General features: G+C 54.2%; 4 protein-coding genes across 4 annotated transcripts; 2 read left to right on the top strand and 2 right to left on the bottom strand.

Annotated features, from left to right (window-relative positions):
* Window positions 1–5,093: 5,093 nt before the first annotated feature.
* M406DRAFT_47982 (uncharacterized protein) lies at window positions 5,094–6,317 on the top strand (the record flags this gene model as incomplete). The annotated part of the gene is made up of 3 exons (XM_040924349.1): window positions 5,094–5,171; window positions 5,262–5,540; window positions 5,634–6,317. The coding sequence occupies 3 exons, from the start codon at window positions 5,094–5,096 to the stop codon at window positions 6,315–6,317; spliced, it is 1,041 nt and encodes a 346-aa protein (XP_040771627.1).
* A 281-nt stretch (window positions 6,318–6,598) lies between these two features.
* Window positions 6,599–8,680, bottom strand: M406DRAFT_353474 (uncharacterized protein). Its single transcript, XM_040922767.1, has 7 exons — window positions 8,330–8,680; window positions 8,191–8,261; window positions 8,107–8,129; window positions 7,979–8,037; window positions 7,800–7,915; window positions 7,606–7,728; window positions 6,599–7,545 (listed from the first exon to the last, which is right to left on the bottom strand). Exons 1-7 carry the CDS (start codon window positions 8,367–8,369, stop codon window positions 7,186–7,188), a joined length of 792 nt encoding a protein of 263 aa, XP_040771626.1. The 5' UTR covers window positions 8,370–8,680; the 3' UTR covers window positions 6,599–7,185.
* A 2,853-nt stretch (window positions 8,681–11,533) lies between these two features.
* M406DRAFT_358276 (ribosomal protein 60S) lies at window positions 11,534–12,517 on the bottom strand. Its single transcript, XM_040923850.1, has 4 exons — window positions 12,429–12,517; window positions 12,252–12,329; window positions 11,978–12,116; window positions 11,534–11,895 (listed from the first exon to the last, which is right to left on the bottom strand). The coding sequence occupies exons 1-4, from the start codon at window positions 12,495–12,497 to the stop codon at window positions 11,849–11,851; spliced, it is 333 nt and encodes a 110-aa protein (XP_040771625.1). The 5' UTR covers window positions 12,498–12,517; the 3' UTR covers window positions 11,534–11,848.
* Window positions 12,518–12,932: 415 nt separating this feature from the next.
* On the top strand, window positions 12,933–15,499 carry M406DRAFT_296025 (uncharacterized protein). The gene is made up of 5 exons (XM_040919224.1): window positions 12,933–12,978; window positions 13,044–13,979; window positions 14,037–14,417; window positions 14,472–14,657; window positions 14,722–15,499. The coding sequence occupies exons 2-5, from the start codon at window positions 13,374–13,376 to the stop codon at window positions 14,902–14,904; spliced, it is 1,356 nt and encodes a 451-aa protein (XP_040771624.1). The 5' UTR covers window positions 12,933–12,978; window positions 13,044–13,373; the 3' UTR covers window positions 14,905–15,499.

Below are 15,499 nucleotides of genomic sequence, written 5' to 3'. Positions count from 1 at the left end.
CAGTCTCTCGAACTGGGCTAGGGTAGGATCCTGGGAAACGTGTCCGCAATTCTGTATTGGCCAGCTGGATCGGACGGTGCGAGCCAGCAATTACCAGCCAGTGCCGCCGCCAAAGCTTCCACCAGCACCAAAGGCGTCGTCAGCCAAGCCAGCATCGCCACTAGGATCCTGGAAAGGATCCTCAGTGACCTGAGGGTTGGGGCACTTCGACTTGAAGTGACCCATCTGCTGGCAGTTCTGGCACTGGACACGAGACACTAGGAACACGTCAGTACAGGTGCCACTGCCTTGGTCAAGAGGCGTATCTGCTTACTGTCGCGAGGCTTAGGACACTCCTTGGCGGTGTGGCCCATCTCATCACAGTTACGACACTGGACGTTGGCCATGTTGCGGGGCTCGGTGCACTCCTTCGCAATGTGGCCCTCCTGACCACAGTTGCGGCAGCCGCGGGGGCCAGCCTTGGGACAATCTTTGGAGTAGTGGCCCATCTCGTTACACTTGCGGCACTCGACATTCTCAGCCGAGCGGGGCGAGGGGCCTGTATTTGTCAGTCACCCACCAAATATATCCAAGGCAAGGGGACTCACAGTCGGCAACCTTGTGGCCAGCCTTGCCACAGTTCTTGCACGCGAACCTGTCAGGACGGGGCTTGGGGCCTGAGGGTGTCAGTGACCAATTCATAACATGGTTCAGTTTCTGACTTACAGTCACGGACGCGGTGACCCTCCTCATCGCAGTTGAAACACTTGACAACGACACGGTCGACATTCTCGTTCTTCTCCTGAGGGCAGTTTCTCGAAATGTGGCCAACCTCACCGCAGTTGCTGCACTTGGGAAGACCCAAGGGAACAACATCGCCAGCATCGGCTAGACGAGTCAGGACTTCCTCGTGGTCCTTGGGCCAGATCGCCTTCTCAGTCGCGCGGCGTGGCTTGTCCGAGAAGCGGTAGCTGACAGTATATTTCTTACCGAGATTGCCCTGCAGATCCATGTTGCACAGGGTAATCGACAGAGCGCTCTTGAGCAGGGGGATCAGGAACAGGTTGTAGCCCTGGGCACGAAGGGCCTTCTCGAGCTCGACGAAGGTAGTGGTGGGCTGAGCCTTGACATAAATCTGTATCTTCTCTTTGACCTCGTCCATGTCCCGCTGGACGATTGCCTTCTCAAGGAGCTTCCAGGCCTCCTCGCCAGTCATCTCGGGAAGGTGGCTGCGATCAACCGCGCGAGCGTTGGTACAAGCAGAAGCCATGTGGTCTCAAACCAGGCAACCGTTAGCATTATCACAAGAAAAGGTGATGGAGTTGGCCACTCGGGGAGGGGGGGGGGGGCTTGGGACCTTACTCTCCTGACCGCAGTTCTTGCAAATGGGGACGTAGGTGGGACACTCCTTGGCCATGTGCTCACCCTCACAGTGGCGGCATCTCATGGGCTCAGCACAGTCTCGCAACTTGTGTCCACCTTGGCAGCGAGGGCAGACAAGCGGCTCGGGGCAGTCATCGATCCAATGACCCTCCCGCTTGCAGTTGCCACAACGGGGAGGAGGCGCGGTTGGGCAGTCCTTGACCAAGTGGCCCTCCTTGTTGCAGTTACGACAGGTACCGGTGAAGACAGAGGCGTTGGTGCACTCGGATTTGTTGTGTCTGGAAGCGTCTTGTCAGCCGCATTTTGATCAAGATCGTTGGGAGCAAGTTAGGACGAGTACATACCCGGGCTCACCGCAGTTGAAGCAGCCGTGGTCGCCTCCTCCAGCACCCTCGCCGACATCGTCACCGAAACCAGAGGCACCATTGTTGTCGTCAGCGTTGTCGCCAAAGGGCGTAGCGACTTCGGTGTTGCCACCGTCACCACCACCCCAGCCATTGCTGGCACCGAAAGCGTTCCAAGACATGACTAAGGCTGCCTTGTCTGTTGTCAGAAAGATCTGGAGATGAACTGGTCAGAGCTGCAGCATGAAGAGATATATCCCAACCGGGCCAAAGAAGCATATTGAGGGCAATGATATACGAGCCAGGGGATGAAGATTGATGACGGGGCGTTACTACCCCAGCATGGCTGTGACAGCGTGACGAAGTGATCTTCTATCCAGCAAAGAATGACCGAATCTTGGCTGACTCTTTTTGAGCCTCCGTGGAAGAAGGGTGGACAAGGGGAGGAAAGTCTGAGACGAGGAAGATGCTTATGGGAAGGGATATCCAAGGCTTACAAAGCTCTTACCAGTCTCGACAAGAAAACTGTGTTATGACTGCCAAGGAGATTGAACCGCGTTGTTGTTGTGCTAAGTGGAAAAAGGGGAAGGGAGAGTGTGTAGGAGTGGGCTTCTCGAAGGGAAATGCGATCTAGCCAGAGGGAACCGCGGCAGAGGTTTCTGCCTACTGGAGGCAATACATGAGGACAAGGGCAGCGGGGCAGAGAAACAATAACAGCCCAGGAGGAGAGCCACTTACTGAAGGTAAATATCGTACGCGAAGGTACGAAAAGACGTGGTTGCTGATGCTCCAGATGGGCCACAAAGGTCAGTAATGGCAAGCAGGCAAACGTGGACGGAAGGAGGTTCAGATTACATCAAAGGAACGCGGAGGTCCTCCACTAAATCTGAGCGATGATTTGGATAGTTGGGCTTAGGAGGGAAGGGGTGAGGCTGCAAAAGAAGGAGGAGACAAGAAGTGCAAGGATGAAGCTGAAAGAAAGGCTTGAATGAACTTACCTCTTTGCTTCAGAAGATGCAAACAGAGAATGAAGACCACACTGTCTTCGGTTGGAAGGTCCCAAGGTTTATTGGGGCCAATAAGGTGGATGTTGGTGTGGTTGAAAGAGGAAAGGGGAGGAAGGAGGTAGGGAGGGAGAGAAGGAAGGAGAGAAAGGTGCAGATTTGCCTGCCCTTTTGTACCGGACAAGAGATGGCACTAATGCGCCCTTCCCTCTCTGTTGTCTACTTATTAAGCGCAGAAGATGTCGTGGTCTCATTCAGGGTTGCCTGGCTGTGCTCACGACAATCCGGAGCATGCTCGTTGCTGGGTCACTATGGGGGCAGGTGCTCAAGGCAAATCTGGTGCTTCAGCATGTGGCCAAGGGTAAGACAAGACGATCCAGATCAAAGCGTTGAAACGACAAAGGGCCCTCTGGGGATGAAAGGAATACAGTATCCTGCTACTAGATTCTGGAGAAGAGTCTCAGAGAGAGCCTACAGGCCAGCAAGCTTTACCCAACCGGTTCAGACGATACCGGAGGTTGTCAAGAAGCAAGGAATTGCTATGTTACTACAGAGCACTTCCACCTTAGGGATAGCATCGCGATGGATGGATCCCGGCGAAGAGCTTAAGAAGCTCGAAGACGGCACCAACAAGCTTTTGAGAATATGTTGCACGGGCATAGCGAGGCATCAAGCCAGCTTCGATATAAAACTCACCCCTATGCGGACGATACGCCGGCTTGGCTAGGTGGGCTTGGGAGAACTCTAGGAAGCCGGATGTCAAATTATCACGGTGTGGAAGCAAGCCTCTCCCCAGATTACCTAGGCAACGACGTCATAATCCTCGAGACGTACAGAAGGAGGAGCCCTTCACAATAGTAGTACAAATATATGTGCGTTCTGCTAGTCTTGCTCAAGTGATGTATGAGAAGTTTCCAGCCTCGGGCGAACGGCTCTCCAGACGCGCACAGCCACATGAGGTCGGCCACTCAGCCCTCAGATCGTGGGAATGTAGGCCGAGTACAGGAAGCATGACATATTCTCGGCATGGAGCATTTGTGGTTGGCATTCCAATCATTCCTCGTGGGAGGCTGTGTGCTGTTGAGGGCATTCAGCGGGATCAACGTAGTTTGTTTAGCCTCTGAGAGTGTTGCAGACTGCTCTACGACGAATTCACGCTCCGCATAGAAAGTATGTGGTAGCAGAACAAGCAGCCTCTGAAGCCACCAGAAGTCTCATGATGACGATCCTGCAGTCACGAGCATGCTGGTGATACCATGCTCTCTATGCTGCTTGGTGAGCATCATCGAGCTACCTCATTGCATATCGAGGGCGTCTTCTCTAGTCCCATATCTCGAGGCTTCGCCCCAAACAACAACCTTCCACATGTAAATCAAAGACTATCAACTTTTTCGACACCACGACTACCGTCAAAAAGGGCCTCTCAAGCGAACAGAGGTTGTCATGGCACCCACCGCCGCTACAGGAGGCGAAAGCGATTGGATCTGCCATCCGGAAGGTGTTCTTGCTGGTCTGCTGGTGTATCGCTGCAAGCCGGACTCTCACTCACTGTTCTCGGCTTAGTACGCCGCAGGAACCCCTGGAATTTGCCATGTGGCACCGCCCAGGGTAGGTTGATTGGTCAGAGCTTCAAGCTGGGTACTATGTACATACTGTGGTGTTGCAAGTAGCTTATTAGGGGTCCTGCGGTGTGCTGCCCCGCAGGGGAGGACGTGCAAAGAAGCAATCACTTATCAGAGAGTTTCAACAAAGGCAATTTAGCACTGCGGAGGACTTCACATCCGAGCGTCTTACAACAACGGTCAACTTTTTCTGGTCTGCGAATTGGTAGACGCTGTTCTTCTCTTCCTCCTCTATAGCAACCCAATCATCTTCATTTTTTGCCTAGCCTATCATTGGCCTGCTTGAGCCAAGAAAAATATTACAAAACCGGAGCAATTGGCTCGGTCCTCTTTTTTTTCACGCCCGCCCCCCGGGGCCTGTGTTCTGGGTGCTGCTGGGTACTGTTGGGAAGAGCTATCCTGACCGCCCGCCTTATTTTGCCTCCGGCTCGTTCCAAAGTCGCCCCCGAATCGCATGATCTGGAACATACCCTTCCGACTTGTCAGACCACAGCTTAGGCAAGCTCCTCCTTCAGAGCAAACACCCACTTTGAAGAGGCAACAGATCTCAAACAGCTTTGGTCGTGACCCCCTTTCCTCGACGACCAACTCCGAGCCCATCATAGCGCACAATGGCCAACTCATCAACGACCACGACGAGCGCCAGCGCGGGGAGGCGCAAGGCCGTTGCTAATGGCAAGAATGCTTCTGATGGCGGAGAGATCAGGCTGAACGGCGCGGCGGCGACAGCAGCACAGACGCAGGACGAGGTTGACAAGAAGATGAATGATTTCTTCTGGACGTACACGGAGGAGCCGCATAGAACGCGGAGGCTGGCCATCATCAAGGCGCACCCCGAGGTTTGCCACACAACCTTTCCTTCGTCTTCATATCTTGAGAGAGGGGTTTCAACACATGCTGACCAGCTGCCCTCTTCCTCCTCCTGACAGGTCACGAAGCTCTGCGGCCCTGAACCATTGACCAAATACGTCGTCGCCTTCGTTGTCTCCCTGCAGATCTTCTGCGGCTATCTTCTCCGAGACACCTCCTTCTGGTCGTGGAAATTCTGGGCGTTGGCGTACGTTGTCGGCGCGACTGCAAACCAGAACCTCTTCCTCGCTATCCACGAGATCTCGCACAACCTCGCCTTCCGGTCGCCGTTGGCCAACAGATTGTTCGCCATCTTCGCGAACCTGCCCATTGGGGTGCCGTATAGCGCCTCTTTCAGGGTATGCCCATACCCTGCCCCAATGTTCTCATGTATGCATTCATTGTTGCAGGAAAAAACAAGTGTACTGACGAGAGGGGAATAATACAAACAGCCCTACCACCTAACCCACCACAAGTCCCTCGGCGTTGACGGCCTCGACACGGACCTACCCACCGCCCTGGAGGCCGTCGTCTTTGACTCCATCCTCGGCAAGGCCTTCTTCTGCACCTTCCAGATCTTCTTCTACGCCATCCGGCCCATGTGCGTGTTCCAGGTGACTTTCACCTGGGTGCACTTCGCCAACCTCCTCGTCCAGGCCGCCTTTGACTACGCTCTGGTGACCGCCACCGGCTCGTCCAAACCTCTCCTCTACCTCCTCCTCTCCTCCTTCCTCGCCGGCTCCCTGCACCCCACCGCCGGCCACTTCATCGCCGAGCATTATGTCTACGAGACCGTTCATCCCGAGGCTCGCGACCCGGCCAACAATCTCCCCATTCCTGAGACATACAGCTATTACGGTCCCCTCAACGCCGTCACCTATAACGTGGGCTACCACAACGAGCACCACGACTTCCCCGCCATCGCGTGGACCCGCCTGCCCAAGCTGCGCGAGATTGCAGACGAGTTCTACAGCCCGCTGCCGCGCCATGACTCCTGGGTCCTGGTGCTCTGGCGCTTCGTGTGGGATGCCAACGTCGGCGTCACCAGTCGCGTCAAAAGGAAGAACGGCGGCCGGAAGGTCGGTGGTCAGCTCGCCAAGGTGGCTGCCTGGACCCCGCAGGAGATCGAGGCGTGAGCCAACCTACCCACCTCACTCCTACCCCAGGGGAGATTGGAACATGGGTATAGATGAATCGTAGAGGCGTTCATGATGTCAAGAAGGATATTGTACATGACAGGGAAAGAGAAGACGGAAAGCTACGAAATGAAAAGTGGTTTCAAGCACATACATGTAATAAGGCGGTTGGTCCTTGAGTTCTCGGCGTTTGCAAAGTGCTAGAGTTATGAAAGAGAGTTCCCAGATCTGCGCAGTGGTTATGTCATGCTCTGGAAGCGCATAAAAGATGCTCACGCCATATGAAAAATAGAAGTCATATTTGTCCTGTGTCACCATCTTCCCAACTAACATGCTGCAGCAGTTCTGGGCTGCTCCGAGGGCGACATCATTGTTGCGGAACATTCAATTCAGACCTGTACAAGTTAACATAGGGAATGGCATATCATTAGTAGGCGCAACACAAATCATACACAGCCTAGTATAGACCGGTCGAGGCTGCCAATGAAATCAACAACGATAAGAACAGAAATACAAAGGTAAGATACAAAGACTGGAGGCCGCGCCGTAAAGAAACGATTGGTCCACCCCATTTTCCCATCCTACATCATGACAAGCAATGAAAAGTTGTCCTTGCCCGTCTCGAATGTCGGATCGGTGTCCTCGGCCAGCGTGAGCAGCAAAGCGCCAGGTTCAGGATGATCTGTAGGGATTCTCGTGCGAGTGATGATATCTCTCTACGCCCAAGGTTGGACCCGCGGACTCGTCCCGCAACGCCAGCCTGCTTCGTCTCGCTTGCCAGATGCCGCCCTATCCTATCAGGTTTCTCCTGCTACTCTGTCGTACAACTCGTGCTCCGCAGTCTTCAGACCAGATGATGTCCTCACAGCTAGAAGAAGAAGTATGCCAAGAGGAAGCTGACAAGACACAATATCGCGACGAGCTGAATCGGCACCCCCTCCGTGCCCTGCGGCCTGACGGCCGACGCAACGGCCGCGGCACCCGGCTTTTCATCTGCAGGGGCAGCAGTCTTGCGCTGGCGCAGCCCCTCAGTCGCGACAGAGGCACCAGCCAGCTCTCGCTTCAGATCGCTATCCGAGGCCTGCTGGGCTACCTGGGGAGATTGCGCAATAGGCGCAGTGACCTCTGGGTCGTCTCGGGGCTCGCTGATCACTTCGGACGGTGGGGCATTGCTGCTGGCCGGCCTGTGCTCGTCGGGCGAGGAGTAGGGTGGAGGGGTGTCCTCAATCTGTAGGGGGTTTGTAAGCATATGACGAGCATTGCTCAGTGTTATTAGGTGAAAACTTACGCCGTTCGCAAGCTGCTGTTGCTTGACGGGTGTGGCGGCAACAGCAGGCTCTGAGCCGCCGGCAGGGAGGAAGGTGACTCTTATTTTCTTCTCCTGAACGCTAGACTTCTCAACAGAGTCCCACTAGTGATAGGTTGCATTGTTAGCATTTACGCGTGACATGCGGACGGGTGAGGAACCAGGAGGGAACCTACAATCGTCTGCACGTTGCTGAATTCGAGATCGCTAGAAATTATGACGGACTGGACCAAGAACTTGTCGCGGCACTTTGTGTCCAGAGGAGGGTCCTGCTTCATGGCCTGGAGAAGGACTGCCGAAGTGAATATGTAAGCCTCGATGGTCGAGTGTGATTGTACAGTGTGGGAACTCCTACCAGTGACCTCGACTTCATGACCCGGCTCGATACGGCCGGAATTCGGTCGCACGCAATACCTAGATAGATGTCTTGTGAGCCTCCTCTTCTACCGGATCACTATCTCTCTCATTGTTCGGGAGTCGTACTGCTTGGGAGCGGTGGTTTTGACCTGGGACCGTTAGCCAATGCCTGAGGATCGGTTGCGGCTTGGTGCCATAGGGGCGGCGTACCTTGAATGCGACAGGTTGCTTGTTAGTGTTCTTAAGCTTCAGGATCTGTGAGACCTCGACGGTGAAGGGCCCTGTGACATAGATCGATCAGCTGTTGGACCTCGGGTCATGCATAGGATCGTGGGGACGGGCGGCATACGGCGGAAGCCGAGCTCAAAGGGCTCGATCTCAACGGACATTGTCGCAGTGTTGATCGCTCGATTAGGATACCGTTTGAGAGGGAAGCCCAAGGACGTAAGCCGCCAAGGTAGACGGAGGCTGCTTCGTTTTGCTGTGTGTGAGAAGAGATAAAGCTGGACAGGCTTGACGGGGGAGGTCTGAGCGCTAGACCTGGACGTGGGCGAGGGGCGAGGGCGCCAATTTAAATGATAATTTGCGAAGACAGGGTGGACGAATTCGTTCGGGTGACGAGCGATCGTGAGTGGTTCTCGATTCTTGGTCGTGGAGGGTTGTTGTGTGGTCGTCGTCGGCGAGAAAAGTGTCACGAGGAAAGTAGGGGCAACGAGGTGTGCAGGTGAAAAGACGACAGGAAGTGCAGGCCGGTTGCGATTGGGATGACGGCACAGGTCTTACGACATTGTCAACGCCTGGGATCGGGTTGGGCTAGTTGGCATAGGGCAGGGCAGTGTGCTGGACTTAAGAGTGGCACACTTGGCACAGGTAAAATCTGGGAACTGCTGCCGTTGGCCAACTTGTTCTGCAAGTTGAAACAAGCTCCCTCCCCTAAGACTGCCTGCTCCGAGGTCCCAGTCCAATCCGATCCCAAAAGGTGCAGGCCAACAGGCCAGGTTTCAACTACCATCTCTCCATCATCCACCAGAATTGCGGCCATGAATAAAGGAACAGCGCTTATGATTATTCCAGCCCCATCTCGGCAATCTCAAGAGACCCCACAACGTCCCCTGAGGTCATCACTAGCTAGCCACCTTACCAATTATGCTGTGCTATAGTAGTAGTCCTACTAACATTGATCTCCCACGTGTCACTGTCTGCTATGCTACTTACCTATTTGGTTTTCAACGTTCTTCAACGTTCTTCAACGTTGCATTCTCAAGCCAAGTTCGTAGAAACAACGGTCGAATAAGTAACAACGGTCCACTAGGTGAAAAAAAAATTCACTGACGACTCGGGACGGGCAGGCGACCTGTCACTCATACTTGGGACCTGAAAACAGGCCTCCCGTGCTGAGCAGCCGAAATTCCCACCAGATTCACAAGATGGTTTGCTGTCAAGAAAGTGTCTGGTAATTGGCTTCATCTCAACAAGAATACCATAAAATTGTCCTGTCATGGCTTGCCATCCACTCCTACTTTCTAAAAGCTGTCTGTTTGGTCAATGTTAGGAGCCGTATTGTGCATAATGGTAGGTTTGCTGTCCACTCCTGCCCATGGACCCAACCTAAACCCTGCTCGGGCTTGTGCTCAGCGCCCCGGGCTGGACCAAGCTATGCCCCACAGCAGTGTTCTACTGCTATAGTACATAATACGTAAGGGCAGCTGCCCCTCCATTCCGCCCCTACTTAGGACCCAGCATCTTCCCCAAGGTTCCAAAACTCAAACACCTTTTACTATTTAATACTGTGCATGTCACACAGAGGCAATATTTTGTCGTCCCTGCCACAATACAATTTACCGATTACTTCCACCATCGCTTACGTTGCGAAGACGACGACAACAACTGCCGGTCGGTCGCGCATACTAGGCACTATCACCTCAACTCTCGCCACATCTCCTCCTCAAAACACCCCAACCTGCCCAATCAGATCGCCAGCCACCATGGCTTCGGACTTAGAGACCCTGCTCGAGATGGGATTCGACAAGGCCCGTGCCGAGATGGCCGTCAAGAAGTCGGGCGGCCTCCAAGGCGCCCTCGAGTGGCTGGAGAAGAATCAGGACACACCGCTGGAGCAGCTCGAAGCACCCGACGAGGACGATGCCGAGGCCACCGCGGCCGCCATCAAGGGCCTGGAGGAGGGCCAGCTGGCCAAGTCTCTCATCTGCGACGATTGCGGCAAGCAGTTTCGCACCACGGCCATGGCCGAGTTCCACGCGAGCAAGTCGGGCCACGAGAACTTCTCCGAGTCGACCGAGGAAATCAAGCCCCTCACCGAGGAGGAGAAGAAACAGAAGCTCGCCGAGATGCGCGCTGCGTTGGCCGAGAAGCGCTCGCGGCAAGCCGAGCTAGATAAGGAGGAAAGCAAGCGCAACGAGGCCATCAAGCGCAAGGCCACCAAGGAGACGCAGGACATGAAGGAGGAGCTCCAGCGCAAAGAGCAGATCAAGGAGGCCGCTAAGAAGAAGCAGGAGAAGCTCGAGGACCAGGAGGCCAAGAGGCGTATCAAGGCCAGGATTGAGGCCGACAAGGAAGAGCGACGCCGCAAAGCGGAGGAGGCCAAGGCCGCCAGGGAGGGCAGGGCCCCTCCTGCTGCCGTATCAGAGCCAGCTGCGCCTGCTGCTCCGTCACAGCCCAAGACGAGTGCCTCGTACACCGATGCGCGGCTGCGGTTTCAGACGCCCGGCGGTACGGTGCAGAAGAGCTTCCCTGCTGATACCACCCTGTTTGAGGTGGCTGAAGCCCTGAGGGCGGAGGGCATAAGTGTGCAGAACTTCACCATGACGTTCCCACGGAAGGTCTTCGAGGCTACCGAGTTTGGTCAGACACTTCGAGAGGTGGGACTTGTTCCCAGCGGTGTTCTGATCGTCAAATAGGCGATCAAGCCCGGGACAGCACTCGAGCACAGCACGAGACCTGCGGTGGAGAGAGGTCGGATCCCAGCTGCAAGGGAGGAGGAGGAGGTATCACAAAGGCGCAATGATAGAAATATGGCGTTCTAAAGGGAAAATTGGAAGACCATCATTCGGGTACGGGACGCATCGCTGAGCATTAACTAGCATATTCCGCCGACTTGTGGTTGGCTTTGGCAGATCTCGGGGGCTGCATCTACACGGCGGAGCTGGTGCCGTCATGTAGTGGGTGTCAGTGACCCAAGGGCATCTCGACCACTTGACGAATTAATGAAGAAAACCCTGGGTCTAAAGTCTGTCTGACCTGGATATTTGTTTTCCAGACATTTGTGACGAGTTGAGGGTGGGCGGCACCTCCTTAGTCTTCGAGCTCCTTTTCAAGACAGCTTACAAGTATATTCAAGAGGTCTATCCGTTGAAACGCTCGAGAGTTTCCATATTTCGACGTCGGGAAGGCGTTGATCAACTCAGTCGATTTTCACGGAGCAAGGAAGCGCACATTCACGTGGACGACCGGATGGACCCCTCATCACAGTACGACATGCAACGAATTCACGTACAAGGAACCACGCAATCACAACAAGGACGCAGGTTCTTTTTTCTTTTAAGTTTGCCTTTTCAATTTGCAAAGGTCATCAATTTCCGGATCCTTCTACTCCATTCCTGCGACCAGATACCAAAGGAGAAGAAACCTTCCTCCCCATCCCTTTTTCGTAGATGGCTGGTATTTGCTAGACTAAGAAGCAGCGTAGCATTGTGAGAGAAAAAAAAGACCCGCAACCCAATGCAGATACCGTAGGAAGTACAGCGGAGCGGGAGGAGATGTCGTGAGGATATGTCGGTTCGGTCGGATTGTGCTCGTAGGTTTTGTGCTCGTTTTGACGGCGGCAGTTGGCGGTGGGATTGAAAACCATTTAGTCGAACAGACCGAAGCCCATGTCGTCGTCGGACTCCTCCTTCTCTATATAGGGTGTCAGTCAACTGATCATGATCCGGGGGTACAGCCCGGACAGAAGTATGATGGCCTGGGTACTGGTACGAACCCTCTTCCTTGGCCTCCTCCTTGGCCTCCTCGGCAGCAGCAGCACCGCCAGCAGCAGCACCACCGGCAGCGGGGGCAGCAGCGCCGCCACCGGAGCCGACGTTGGTCAGGAGGTCCTTGACGTCCTTGCCCTCAAGAGCCTGCGTGATGATGATCCTCGTCAGCATCCATGTCCCCAATAGGTATCCTCTCAAGAATATGAAGAGCCCCGTCAAAATTTCGAGGTGGGTCACTTTGCGTCTTCGATGGGAGTTTCGTTTTCATGGTTGTCGTACCTTGGCGAACAGAGAGGTCCAGATGGGCTCAACCTCGGGAACGTTGGCAGCCTTGATCAGGGTCTGCAGCTTGTCGGCCTGTTTTCGCATTTCAACCAAGTCAGTACTCTGCTGTCATCTCCCTGTCGTCGACATCGTTTGCGACTGTCTTCGTGGGGTCGGATGGAGTTTTCATACAGTGATCTCAAGACCCTCATCAGCGAGGATGAGGGCGGCGTAGGAGTTGGCCAGCTCAGCAGTAGACATTTTGAATGTGTATGTGATGAATTGCGGAATGCAAAGAATGAGGAAATTCGAATGCTGCGTCGCAAAAGAGTGGTGACAATTCAAAGTCTCGCTTCCAGTGGTTGGGCGGTTTGGTCGGTATGACTGGGTCGCAGCATTTTTCCGCACGCACACCACGAAAAATCTCGGAAAAACCCTAACGCCGACGCTTGCTGACTGAGCTGGCTCTTTACTTTAGGCTTGGCCTGGTTTGGATGCGTCGGCCCGCCCAAGGCCGCCTTGACTCCGATCTTATCGATTACGAGATGAACCCCACCTTTCTGCCTTGACCCAGGCCCCCCACTTCTAGACTCACTGACGTCTGTTGGTCCCCATTAACGACCCGTGGGGCTCAGCTCTTCCAGATCGTCGATGACACAGCAGATACCACTGTCAATTTTACGTCAATTTACCAAGGTCTGTAACCCTTTTTCCCCTCTTCCCACAGCCTTGAGGTCAGAAGGTAAGGCGTCGAATCCTATATGCATGCATGCATCTAGATGATTGGCTAATCGCGTCGTACCATAGCTAGGCTTTAACTTCTCTTATCGGCTATCGCCATTCATCTCTCAGCTTCTGTGGCCTTCTCTCAGACCATCTGAGTCTTTCTCACAACGTATCTGTTATCCTCTGGCGCCGAATATCCCGTAACTCTGGCCCCGATTGCGGTCTAAACGCCGAACGAAACAGTCACGGTGCGACCCTTACCACGAGTGCCAGCAGTCTGCGGAAAACAGGTCGATCGGAATCGGAGCTTTCAAATTTGACATTCATACAACCTGTACAGGTTACCACGACATCATTTCTTCCACCAGATCTACCTTCAACGAGTGGGGACGGCACAACCCATAGCCCAGCATGGAGACACCAGTAGTGCCTCCTCCCCAGGATGCTCGGGAGACAGAGATCATGGAGCGTCTCGTGGCGGTACGGGACCAGCTGCTCCTCCTCAAGCAGGACCGTACCAAATATATCCGCTCTCAGGATGTCATGGGCTTGTATGACCAGACTATCGAGGAGGTCCGCAAGGTCACCGAGATTCGGGCAGTCAGCAACGGGGATGCCGGCGAGAACCGCCTTGATAGAGTCATGGAGAGCTGCTTTCAGCTGCTGTCGCTCTTCTTCATGACGATAGGGAGGACCGGAGAAGCTCCCGCGGCCTATGCGCTCACGTCGACCATCAAGAGGCTGCTGGGTCACCTTACCGAGGCGAACGTGTTCTCTGCTAAGGATCTCGAGAGCATGAGCAAAACCCTGGTCCAATTGTCCGGTTCGGTCAACGATGCTGATGGTCGGCATTCGCCCTACTTGATCAAGCTGTTGTCGAAGAGGGTACAGTTGTGTCAGTCGTCACTCGCAAGGCTGCAAAACAAGTTGAACATCCTCGACGATGCATTGGTGGATGTGCACGAGAAGCTGGTTTCCATCATCCGCTCGATGGCGTTGGCAAACACTAAGGCTAAGGTAAGCATGATCCAGCGGGTTAGTGACAAAGTGCGATGATGGCTCACATGACAACAGTTCAACCGAGCGGAGGTAGAGAAACTCAAGGCTCAACTGCAAGACATCGATGCTCGACGGGTGGGTGGCCAGTTCAAGACAGCAGACGGTGGGATTGCCAAGGGCAGCGAGGAGGTTTCGGATCTCCTTGATCGTTGTCTCCTCTGGTCCGATGTCGTTTTAGAGCGGAAAGGAGTGATTCCCGAGCAATGGAAACCAATCTACGACGTCTTGATTGGCATCCGCAACGATCTCGACAAGTTCTCGATCACGCCAGCGTGGTCCCTTCGAGAGACAGACCTGTATGACTATCAACGGCAACTCGACAAGATTGACGAGGCCAGAGTTGATGGCAACTGGCTGGACGACCAGGGCCAGCCGGCGGAGCTCTATGTGCAGAGGGTAGGTTGATTACTTTCAAGGTCAGAAAGACCCTTCTTGCTGACGATCTGCTAGACGTTACTGTACCTTATCCGACGGAGTTACGGCTATATTTATCATCTCATGCTCCTGTCGGAGCCAGTTTCGGAGGCACTCCTCCCAGTATACAACCAACTGTCAACCTTGAAGCGCTGCCTGCTGGAGGTCAAGGATTCTGGAGGCGTTAACTCAGCAAGAGAACTGTATCCTTACAGCATGAAGGTCGGTCCACAAGAACCCATTGCCCCCACATGACCCGCAACGACTGACTTTTCCCTCCCATTAGCTCAACTCCATTGACAACATGCGGTCGGACGGGAAATTCGAGATTAACGGCGACATCCCCGAAGGTCAAGGAGCGGTGACAGACCTGCTGGCTGAGTGTTTTGAGCTCAACTACGAGCTTCGCGTTGAGGCAGAATCCCGCGCCGAGTCGGCAGCGGGTGCCGAGGCTGCAGCGGAGACCTAAAGGCCACACACCTCTGCAGAGTGTTCGAGAGTACTTGTGTGTGTCTGGCTGACTCCCACAGCGCCCATTGGAGTCTGTTCAGCTCAACAGCTGCCGAGTTTGCGTGCAACCCAGGACGCAGAATCCTATGCTGTCGTATCCGTGAGAGGGAGACAAGGATATAATCTTCTTATCCTGGGAAACGAAAAGCCTGCAGGGGCTGTCGAATCAAGCGTGGATAACACGAGCGAAAGTGTAAAGTGGTGTGTGTGGCTGCGATACGTGCACTTCCTTTTGATTTAGCCGGGACTGGTATGGTACGGAGTATGGTTATAAACATGCAGTATCAAGAAATCGAGGAAGGAAAAGGTGTCCTGGGCATGCAGCGGATAAGGTCAACTCGAAAATGGGAACAGCACGGGTGGCAATAGGGCATGCATGCATTCACAGTCTGATTCTTCTTCTTTGGAACCGGCGGTGGACTTTGGTATTCACAGAGCATATCCCAGTGAGAGAACAGACACTTGTTGAGAAAGGAGGAGGAAGCTCGCAGGCTTGTACTGAAATCTTGTAGCGCTTCGTCCATAATCGATTTGAGACTCGCGGTCATACCCCC

This window comes from Cryphonectria parasitica (assembly GCF_011745365.1).
Source record: "Cryphonectria parasitica EP155 unplaced genomic scaffold M406scaffold_9, whole genome shotgun sequence".
NCBI lineage: Eukaryota > Fungi > Ascomycota > Sordariomycetes > Diaporthales > Cryphonectriaceae > Cryphonectria > Cryphonectria parasitica.
Note: the sequence above shows the minus strand (reverse complement) of the source record. Positions and strands in the feature narration are given on the sequence as shown.